This window comes from Tupaia chinensis, unplaced genomic scaffold, assembly GCF_000334495.1.
Source record: "Tupaia chinensis unplaced genomic scaffold, TupChi_1.0 Scaffold144899_1, whole genome shotgun sequence".
Taxonomy (NCBI): Eukaryota; Metazoa; Chordata; class Mammalia; order Scandentia; family Tupaiidae; genus Tupaia; species Tupaia belangeri.
The window spans coordinates 4,010,489-4,021,777 of NW_006204759.1; the positions used below are offsets into that span (position 1 = coordinate 4,010,489).

Sequence of the window (11,289 nt, forward strand, 5' to 3'; positions counted from 1 at the left end):
GAGAGCCCCCGCGCCCTACAGTAAAAAACCCTCAAAAAAAAAAAAAAAAAAACACACACACACGGAAGAGCTCAGAGTCAGAACGCCTCCATTTCACTCACGGCACGCAAGCTCGCATTTAGTGCTGCCCCGATTCCTTTCACATGGGGCCTCCAGCTGGCCTTGTCCCCTCTGGGCCTCTGTGTTACTTTGCATCTGCCATAGGCTGCAACTTCTTCTTGGAGACCCAAAGGGATCTCCTGAGAGTTGTCCAAGGCTAGTGAGTGTCCATTCCTTACCAAGGTTAGAGAAGTAGGCCTGGGCTTGGGGACGGAGGTCAGGGGCCAACAGGGTGCAGTTGCCTGTGAATTCCGAGCTAAGGTTATGGGACCGCCGGACTAGCTCCTGAATGCATATCTGCAGAGAAGGAGGGAAGGAGGAGGAAGGCTGGGTCACCGCCATGTCCTCTAGCCACAGTCACCCTATCACAGAACTCAGTGGCTCAACTAGGCAAGGAACACAAGAACAACTCACAAGAACAAAAAGGGGTAGGAGTCAGTGTTGGGGTCAAGGCTGAGGTCAGTGCCTGGGTGGGTGTTCTGGGTCATGTGGAATACCCGGGTCAACCCTGGGGTTGCCACCACGGGAACCGCTGGGCTCAGCTCTGGAAATAACTTGTCAATCAGGGTTGGTATCAACACCAGGGTCAGTCACCGGAGGTAGCACCAGCCTCCTTGAGGCCCTGTATCTCCCCCCACGCCCATCGTGCACACTTACCAAAACACCGTGGTGGTTCCGAACAACCGTCACTCCCCGGTGCCTGCCCTTTGGGATGGGGACATGCTCTGAAACAGTTAAACCAGGTAAGGAGGGAGGAACTCTGGAGTCAAGGTCAGAGGGCACAGGGCCACCTTGGTCAGGACCCCATGAGGAACTGTTGACTACTCAGAGAAACCTCTGAAAACTGGAGCTTTGGGCCTTCAAGGACAGGCCTAGACACATGGTGAAGGGCCTATCTCTGGGGCTCATTTCCCGACTCATTCCACAGATTCCCCTGGAGGCCTGCTCTGTGTCAGCCTTGTGACCAATGGTGCCAGGCCAGGCGTCCAGAAATGACTGAGGCTTGGTGGGTTTTTTTTGTTTGTTTTGTTTTGTCTTTTGAGATTTTTGCTGTAGGGCACATGTGCTTGCTGGAGAAACAAAAAGCAAGAAATCACTCCCTGTGGGGGATAGCCACGCCACAATCCCTTCTCCATTCTCCTCTCAGGATTTTGGGCATGCGTGCACATGTGCCCAGCATGAGTTGTAAGTCACTGGGTCTAGGACTCGAATCACAGTCAACTACATGGGAGTCCAGTGACACAACTATTACACCATCTGCTGGTCCCGAGGCTTGGTGCTTTTCCTCGAGGGGCTCCTGGTCTGGTGGGACAGGTGGGCAGAGGAGTACTACCTGGCCGTGTGTACAGCACCAGAGAAGTGTGCAAGATGCTAAGTGTGCAAGATGACGGCCATGTGGACCGATGAGCCTCAAAGACCCACCCCTGGGGAATCTTCCTCTTTTTTAAGTTTATTTTCCTCATGACAGAGTACATGCATGCACACCGGGATATAGAAGCACCTATGGCAGGGCCTCATCATCCCAGTCCCCTTCCCCAGCCCTGTAGCTCGTGAGCATCTTGAACACGAGCACATGCACATGTGCATTTCAGGTCTAACAGCTGGGGGTCTGAACCCACAGTTGGCCGTGTGGCTTCCAGCACTGCAGATCAGTGCAATACCAACAGCACCGGCCAGGCTGGGCCCCCTGGGAAATCTTTCTGCCTCACAGCCCCAGTAGCAGAACTGGCTCCCTCTTCCTCCCACTGTGGGCCTCAGGCCACTGGCTAACATTCAGTCACAGATTCACCGAGCCCCACTGCTCACCTACACACACGTCTGGGAGAAGATGGAGTCTGTTCAACTCAGCGCCTCTCACAGAGTCAAGGATTCTACTTACACAGCCAAGCGGTTGTCAGTGCATGTGACTTGCGTTGGGCTGGGTAGGTTGGTTAATGAATGAATCAGATTCATCTGTTCATTCACTTATTCAAATAGCACTTCCTGTGTGCCTAATGCTGTCAGGCCCCACATTAGACACTAGGAGGGCCGCACTTAGACTGGGACAGGTGGGGCTGAATTCCACTGAGGAGTGACGAGTTGTGTTGGGACAGGTTAGTGCTTGGAATCAGCCAGGGTTGGACGTGCATCTGTAGGGTTTGCAGCAGCACTAGACAAGTGACCTTCGCCATATTAGCAACCCAAGGACTTAGCTTCTTTGAACTAGAGCTTTCTCTCCTATAAAGCATGGGTGTGAGGGTAAAAGATGAATGCAGTGGGACGGCTAGATCCCACACGGCCAACTGTGCATTCGAATCCTGGACTGGGTGGCTTGAGAAACATGCCAAGCACGTGTACATGTGTGCTCAAAATCCCGAGAGGAGAGTGGAGGAGGGATCGTGGCATGGCCAGCCCCCTGAGGGGTGCTTTCTCGCTTTCTCCTTCTCTCTGGTGAGCACATGCACCCTATAGCAAAATTTAAAAGACAAAGTGAATGCTGCACGCAGCAGAGTGCCGGGCACATGGTGAGCGCTCAGTAAGGAGTAGGCATCACTTTGCTGTTAGGGCTGCAGGAAAGGAGCTGAGGCTTAGCGATGGCTCCGTGCAGACTGAGTGCTGGTGTGGAAGGCTTGCTGTGGGGCGGAGGGACTGGAGTAGCCGGCTGGAGTTGGAATGGTTTGGGTTGGGATGAGTGGAACGCCCAGAAGGGAGGTCCTGGGGAGCATTCTTTGGAGTCAGGGCTGACTTACCTACTGGCTGGCACAGGATTTCATCTTGGATGAGCGAACATCGGTGCAGGGGCCTCGATGTCCTGTCGGTCCTCGAGTTGGTGACCAGGAGCCTGCGTGGGAGGGGAAAGAGCAAAGCTGGTCCAACTGATGGTCCCTTCTCCCTGCCTGCCTGGGCGGTCTTCCGATTCCAGACCCTGAGGCTGTCAGGCTCCTCGTCCAGCAGGCTGTGGAGAAGGCCCAGACCTGGGAAAGGCAGGCCGGTCCCTGCTCGGTCCTGCAGACTCTGCGCTGCGGGAAGGACACTTGCTCTACTTCTACTTCTGTCCAGTTCCAGGCAAGAAATGGTTAAATGCAACCCCTATCTGCCTGCCACCCACCAGACAGAGGGAGGGGTGGGACTTGCGTTAAATAGACTGCTCTTGTGGGGGTGGGGGTGGAGTAGTCAGGAAGCCACCAGTAACAGAGCCGATTCTGTGGGGGCCAGTGCTGGCTGGGTGGTGACCACTCGGGGTCCTCCCCTGCTTGGCTCTGTGGCCCCCTTCTATGGGCTCAGGGGTGGACACCTCGGCCTGACTAAGGAAACTTTAGAAGGTACAATTCTCACTGCACCTTCTTGTCCTCTTCCCACGCCCAGACCGGGGAGCCAGCAGGGAGTCCCGCGTCTGCCTGAACACTCTCGTATCTGTGCTGTCCATGGAGGACGGGGCTGCCTGCCCCATGACAGAGTGAGCTCCCCATCCTGGGGCTGTGAGCGGGTGCAGAGGGGACGGGACAGGCTCGGAGAGGGCCTTCTGCTGAGAGCAGTGGGAGGCCGTGCCGGCCTGTAGGAGGGGAAGACACGTGACGAGTTCACGCTTTCTAAAGGTCGTGATGTGGCTACAGTGGGTTGAGGGGCAGATGGGGTGGGACAGGCATGAGGTGCTGTCTCTACTTCCTCACCTCCTAGCACTACATATTTTTTTAAATTCTGAAAAATGTTCACATGTCTGCATGGTTTACAAAATAAAGATAAAGCGTCTACCAGTGTGCCCCCATCCTCTGCTACAGCCGAATCCAGTGACCCTTTTCTGTCCTCATCTTCCTCAACCTCGCAGCACTTTTCCCTTGACCCCCCCCCCCCCCCCCCCCTCCTTCTCAGACTCCCTCCTTGGCTCCTGTCTGACCTCTACCTGTCACCAGAGTCCCAGAGCTTGGGCTGTGCCTTCTTGGCTAGCACGCCCTCTTGAGTGGTCCCTTCCAGCCCCGTGGCTTCACACACCTGCCAATGCTGACATTACCACCTTGACACCTGTGGCCGCCGCATCCCTCCACCTGTCAGGGATGCAGTAAGCAGAGTCATGATCCCCCAGAGGTGTCCATGTCCTAGTCCCCCGGACCTCGGGACCGCGTTGTCTTTTACTGTGGATGCGATTAAGGATTTTGCAGTTGGGAGATTATCTGGGTGAGCTCAGTGCTTCTCCTGAGAGACAGGAGATGCAGAGATACAGACTGATTTTTTTTTTTCAAAGCATGAGGTTTTATTTTGTTTTTGTTGTTTAAAGAATTATTTTATTTAACTTTATTCATTTATTTATTTATTTTCATTTGACCAGAGAGGGACAGAGCGAGGGTAGGAGAGAGAGAGGGAAAGTGAGAAAGCAAACCACCACGTCTGGGACTTGAACTACTGTCAGCTATGGGGGAGTCCTGTGCCCTTAGCATAAGGTTTTTCTTTTTTTTTTTTTTTTTTTCCCTAACTGAGTTTTATTTGTTGCATAATAAGCTACCTAACATCTTTCAGGAAAAAAAAAAATACTAAATTTGAATAAAGAAATCACCAAATGAATTAGAGCCCAATTTATCTTTGGGGAGGGAACACAACTCAACTCAATTAAGGAAAACATTTTTACAGACCATAGATTAGTTTATTTTCAACACCATCAAGCCATGAATTCATAGGTACAGGTCCCAGAAGCTCAGGCTCCTGGCCTTTGGTCCTCACACAGTGGCTTCTCTGGGTGGAGCAGGCTGGCGCTTCAGCTGAACCCAGGTCCCTTTCTCTTTGGCTTCCTTCTTTTTCTGGTCATTTTCCTTCACACGATTTAGGAAGCTATCTCTGCTCTTAGAATGCTTAAGATGCTCAATACGCACATTAATTCTCTTGGCAAGAATCTTGCCCTTAACTTGTTTGTTCACAACAATGCCAACAGCATGCTGGGTGACATTGTAGACCGGTCCAGTTCTGCCGTGGTAACATTTTTGAACAGTAGCCACTCCCTTGATGTTACAGTATCACCTTTCTTATAGAATCGTACTTACGTTGCCAAAGGAACCACTCCGTGTTTCCTAAAAGGCCTAGGGAGGATATATCGGGTGCCTCTCCTCTTGCCCTTTGCGTTTGTCATTTTGGTGAATTACTGGAAGGTGGCGGTTCCAGCTAAAAGGCTGCGTGAGTTTTTTTGTTTTTTGGTTTTTGTTCTTTTGGTTTTTTGTTTAAGTTCATTCATTTATCCCTATCACGAAAGAGAGAAGCACCTCCAACGGGGTCTTCACACCAGTCCACCCCCGCCAATTCCCGTCTCAGCCGGCCCTCAATCAGGGCCTGTGTGGGTGCCTGGAGTGCTCAGAGGTCCCAGGACACAGACCTTCCCCTGTGGGTCTAGTTGCTTTACTACTGCAACCCGCCTGCCCCCACCCCGGGCTCAGAGAAAGACCGGAAGATGGAACAGGGATGCAGGTGACCTCCAGAAGCTGAAAAAGGCAAGGCTATGGATTCCCCCCTAGAACTACCAGAAGAAACACCTGGATTTTGGCCCAGAAGGACACATCGCAGACATCATCCTTCAGAAACATAAGACAATAATTTTGTGTCGTGGGGGCCTGCAGGTAGTGTGGTGGTTACGGTGCTGGATTCCCACATGGCCAACCGCGGTTTGAGTCCTGGACCCGACAGCTTAAAAATCCCGACAGGCACGTGTGCACATGTGCCCGAAATCCCGGGAGGAGGAAAATGGAGGAGACAAAATTGTGGCATGGCCACCCCCGCTCCGGGGTGATTTCTCACTTTCCCTCTCACTGTCGCTGTCTCTTTCCAACGAGCACACGCACCCTATGACAAGTAACTGAATAAATACATTTGTGCTGTGGTCAGCCTCTAAATTTGTGGTAACTTGTGACAGCGGCAATAGGAAACTAATGCAAAAAACAACTGTCCGTGTCTAATAGGCACCTCGAGCTCACAATGTCTGCACCGACCTTGTGGTTGTGGCCGCCCAAGCCCGCTCCCGCTCGTCGGCCCTGCAGCCATGCACTGCCCTGCCAGCCACTAAGTCGGAGAACCTGGGACCTGGGGTGCGTCCTTCCTTTGTCTTTTTACTCATCCCCTATGCCCAGTCTGTCAGTCGACGCTGCTGGTTCTTTCCCCAGATTCTATCTAGACAGGATCTCTTTCCATTTTTCCCTACCACCACCCCGCCCCAGGATCTCTTTCCATTTTTCCCTTCAGCCACCCTGGCCTTCTTGCCTGGTCTTTGAAATCGCCTCTTATTATTTTCTGGGATTTTGTGTTCATTTGTTTTTGCAAGTAGGTCCATGTGCATGCATGAGAGAGAGAGAGACAGACAGAGAGAGAGAGAGAGAGAGACACCCAACAGGCCCTCTCACACCCCAATCCTTTTCCCTCCATTTCTCCACCCCGTCAGGCTCCTGGCACACGCACAGGCCCAGCATGGTTTTCAAGCTGCCAGGGCCAGGATTCAAACTGCGGTCAGCCACGTGGGATCCAGCACCCTGTGCGCAGTGCTTGACTGCGGCACCGTGGGACTGGCCCTGTGGAGCTGGTCTGGGTTGTTTAGAATTTACTCTTGTGATTTATACCAGACCACTCCCTAGCTTCAGCAGCCTTCCACGAACTTAGAAAAAGTGTGCCAATCTCTTCCTAAAGGGGTCTAGCCCTTCTCTGCCTCGCACGCACGTGCACACACACACACACACACACACACACACACCCCTCTATGTTCCAGTCCCACAGTGGCCTGGCCTCCATTCCTGAGCAGCTCCCAGCACTTTCCTGCCTCAGGCCGTTCCTCTTGCTGTTCTCACTGCCTGGAACCCTCACCTCCCACTGTTTCCAAGGTTGGCTTATTCCCATCCCTCGGCTCTGCCTAACTGTCACCTCCTCATAGATGCTTTCTCTAGCCAGCCCCGCCTCACAACCCAGTTACTCTGCTTCGCATCACCCTGTTTTATTTCCTTCTAGGAACTTGTCACTGATCTGATAGTATCTTGTTTTCTTGTTTACCAGCTAATTATTGGTGGCCCCCACTAGACAGGAAGTTTCCCAAGGGTCTTGTCTATCTTGTTCACCATGTTAGTCCCAGAGCCTGGAACAGTGCCTGGCACAGAGCAGGGCCTCGGGAAACATTTGTCGAGTGACTCTCGCACGACAGACAGGAAAACAGCTGAGGGCACGAAGTTGGGGCAAGGCTGAGCAGTAGAGGGCCAAGTGTGGCCCAGCCCTGCTCCTCTGCGTGGGCTCTGCAGCCGAGCCCCCAAACTAGGTCATCTCCTCAGCAACTCTGCCCCTCCTAGACTGAGACTCAGCCCTGGGCCCAGCACCTGATTCCCTGCTCCCCCACAAAGGGTGGGCTCAGAGCTGGGCTCTACCCAGAGCACATGCTGGGGTAGGGGGTAGGCCTGGAAAGCCTCGGCTCTCTGTCCTCTCAGGCCTCTGCCTAGCTGTTCCTCTCTGCAGAACGATCATCCTCAACACCAGCTCCTCAGGAAGCCTTTGCACAGAAAGGTGCCACTTGACTCCCTCCAGGCGCTCTGGGTAGCCCTGACTATCGGGTCCCCACTCCCGTGCCAGCCTTAGTTCCCACCGAGGTTGTGGTTCCCAGGAGACCGCCCGCACAGCTGTGCACTGCAGATGCCCCGGACTGACATTCACATCACACTGGTGTAAGTCTGTGGCCTGGCCCGCCCTCAGTTGCCTCTGCTCCCTCTTCTTCCCCCATGACTGATGGTTTCCAGGGTTGACTGAGTGACTGATAAACAACTAACCACTGGCTGACAGCTGAGACCGAGGACTGGCCACCAACTGACAGCCCCAGCGGCCCCATTCCACCCTGAGCCAGGTACAGCCCTAGCATCCCTCGCCCACTCCCTGCTTCTCCCCCTCTAACTGGTCCCTGTTCTCAGAATCTATTCCCAAACCTCCAGAGGGGAGGCCTACCTGCCCTGCAGCGGGCCCCGCCCATACCCTGCAGCAGCCCCAAACCATAAAGCTAAACAGTGGGGGTGGGGGTGAGAGGGACACATCGCCTTGCACACACGGGGAGCCCAGCCCATTCCTCATTCCTCTCTGTACGCCCGGCCCGGGGCGGCCAGCACATTTCCTGCCCCGCGTGGCAGGCCTCAGGTTCTATCATGGTGGCAGAAACCCAGAAATGCCTCCCACCACATCCTCTTCCCCAGCATGTTCAAACCGTGAGCCCACTCTGCGTCAGCAGGTGTTGGGGGAGGCTTTCTCTCACCCAGCTGGGCGCCCTCCCACCCCTCAGCAGGCTACGGGTCTTCTGCCCCAGGGGCTTCTAGCTCCTCTTATCCACCTCGGCTTCTGGGGAGCCTGGAGCCGGGGAGGGTCGCCCTGAGGTACCGGTGAGAAGGAACTGGATGGGAACGGACCCAGAGAACTGAACTGAAACCTGCTCACGCCACAAACAGTTCAAAAACTGAATATTGAACCACCCCATGACTGGGACCCAGCAATTCCACTCCCGGACACATGCCCAATAAAAATAAGAGCTTCCAGACATAAAAAGAACCAGCGGTCTTCATCGTAGCCCAAGGAAACTGCCCAGATGTCATCAGGACTGTCCCCACGTGGAAAACTCTAGCAGTGAGAAGGAGCCTTGCACGCGGATGATGTGTGCCACGGATGACACTCGGAGGCCGTGTGTTGAGCGAGAGGGGCCTGACAAAACAGCGCATACGGCAGGCCTCATTTACACTACGTTAGAAAAGAAAAAAACGAGCAAAACTAAGGAGGTGAAAGTCAGATGGCGGTTCCCCCCGGCAGGGGCTGTGTCCGGAAGGGAGCAGGGCCGTGGAGGGGCTTCTGGGAGGCTGCCCATGCCCCCTTCCCTGGATGCTGCGGGCAGAGGTGGCTCACACTGTGCTCATTCCTGGAGCAGCGCGCTCAGGACATGCACGCTTTTCTGTGTGCTTATGCCAATAAAATGTCACTAAAACAAAACACGACGAACACTGACCATTCATTCACCTTCCTGCAGCCAAAGACTTCCCAGCAACCTTCTCACCACCCCTCCCGACGCCAGGCCCTTCTGGCTTCTCTAGACCTACAGGGCTTGGGTCTTCTTCATTGCTGTCAGCTGTAGGCACGCCATCTTCTCAGTTCCTTAACCTCGCTCAGTGCAGTTCCCAAGGTCTTGACAGAGCTGTGCTCTCGGCCTGGACTTCCCTTTCCCGGACCCTGTCATGCTAAGTCCTGCTCGACTCTCAAGGGCATGTGGAGATGCTGAAGAAAACACCGACTTGTTTGTTCCCAGGGCCCTAGGAGTCCCCCACCAGAGCTGCCATCGCTCTTGTCATTGACTTATCTGTTTCCCTCATGAGCCAGGAGCTCCATGGGGACACTGCCCGTGTCTCCCTCTCCATCCTATCCCCTAAGCCTGCAGTGAGTAGATGCCCCATAAACACTTGCTGAATGAATGAGCTGGCCCGGGCTTCCTGTGCACACCTAACACGCCCCAGACTTCTCTGCTCTCACCGGGCAGTGCACTCCTGGGGCCTCAGGCATGTGGGAGGTTTTGTGTGTGTGTGTGTGTTTTCCGTCAAACGCCAAGCAAGGATTGCATCACGTGAGCCACATCTTCTTTTTCCCATTTTCGTAATATTGCCAGTCTTTCACTGCCCTATGCAACGCTAGAGCAGACATTCAGACAATTTTACAGGTGGCTGAGCGCGTCCCGACAGTCGGTATCTGGAAGTGGAACTGCTGAATCAAAGGGCACATGCATCCTCAGGTTTACCAGATGGAGCCGAACTGCAGCCCATGGTGGTGGGCCAGCTACCCTCCCCCCGCGCCTTTCACCACATCCTTCCCAGCACGAGGCTGACGGGCTTTACTTTTCTTTCTTTCTTTTATTTTGGCTTAAATCCAGATGATATTTTTAAAATTTAAGGTAACGTTTATTAAGCTTTGATTTGGGCAGAAGCTGTGCTAAGTCCTTTATATGCATTATCCCAAATGGGGTTTGCAACTGCCTGAGAGGTAGGCAGGGCAGGCCACTGCCCCTCCCCATTGCAGAGTGAGAACGGAGGCTCAGAGCTGAGCACCTGCCGAGGGCACACAGCACAGGCCGTGCGAGGCTGTGACCCGGCCGTGACTACCGGAACCACAGCCCGCCTCGTCACCACTACCCTCTTGTGCCTCACATTTTCCGTTTTTTTCTGTACTTTTGTTCCTAAATTTTCTATACTGAGCACATGTTATTTTTTGTGAGGAACAAAAGAGCCTTAATAAACTTTATTTTAAAATAGTTTGTAAGGGGACTGGCAGGTGGTGTAGTGGTTGGGATACTGGATTCTCACATGGCCAACCTCGCTTTCCCTTTCTCTCTCTCTCTCTCTCTGGTCAAATTTAATAATAATAATAATAAATTGACTTAAATAAATAAATGATTATTTTTTTTAAAAAAAGTGTAAGTCCTTCCTTCTCCCTTCTCACCCCTGCACGCCCTTCTGACAGAGAAAGGAGGTTCTCCCCAGACTGTGAGAGTGGGTGCTAGGGCCTTCTCTGCCCACAACCTGGATATTGTGGTACTCAGGCAGGATCCTCATCCCTGGCCCAAATTAACTCCTTTTCCCTTACACACTGAGTCGGTTTACCTTTTAAGTGGACAGAAGAATGGATAAATTAACTGTGGTATATTCATACAGCGGAGTACCACTCGGCAATAGGAGTGAGCAACTGATATGACGAGATGGGTGAATCTCAAAAACCATTGTGCCATCTGGGACCAGCAGTTAGCGTAATGGCTATGTCGCTGGACTCCCACGTAGTCGATCATGGTTTGTGTCCCGGACCCAGTGGCTTAAACTCACGCCGGGCGCGTGTGCGTGCATGCCCAAGATCCCGAGAGGAGAATGGAGGAGAAGGGTTTGCTCTGTGACCAGCCCCCCGGGGGGTGATTTCTCGCTTTCTGTCTCTCTGTCTCTCTCTGTCTGGCAAGCGCACGCGCCCTATAGTGAAAACCTCTTCAAAAAAAAAGAAAAAAGAAAACATTCCCACATCTCAGGCGCCCAGAGGCCCCCCAAGTCCTCAGCCCTCCTGCCTGCTGGGGCCCACTCACCAGGTCTGGTTGGTGCTGGGGTCTTGGTGCAGAAGGGAGCTGAGCACGAAAGGAGTGCCTCCGTCAGGTGTGACCCAAGGCTGGGTCACATCCACATTGAAGGCCACCAGGGAGACCGGGCCTGT

General features: G+C 53.4%; 1 protein-coding gene across 4 annotated transcripts in view; it reads right to left on the reverse strand.

The window, feature by feature from the left end:
• The window catches only part of ITGAE (integrin subunit alpha E), an 84,527-nt gene that overhangs the window by 53,119 nt on the left and 20,119 nt on the right, over nt 1-11,289 (reverse strand). For all 4 annotated transcript variants that reach the window (XM_027767887.1, XM_027767889.1, XM_027767888.1 and 1 more), the window contains exons 2-5: nt 11,165-11,285; nt 2,829-2,920; nt 757-824; nt 279-396 (exon numbers count right to left, since the gene is read on the reverse strand). In XM_027767887.1, the coding sequence (XP_027623688.1) occupies nt 279-396; nt 757-824; nt 2,829-2,920; nt 11,165-11,285 (399 nt within the window). The remainder of the gene's footprint in view (nt 1-278; nt 397-756; nt 825-2,828; nt 2,921-11,164; nt 11,286-11,289) is intronic.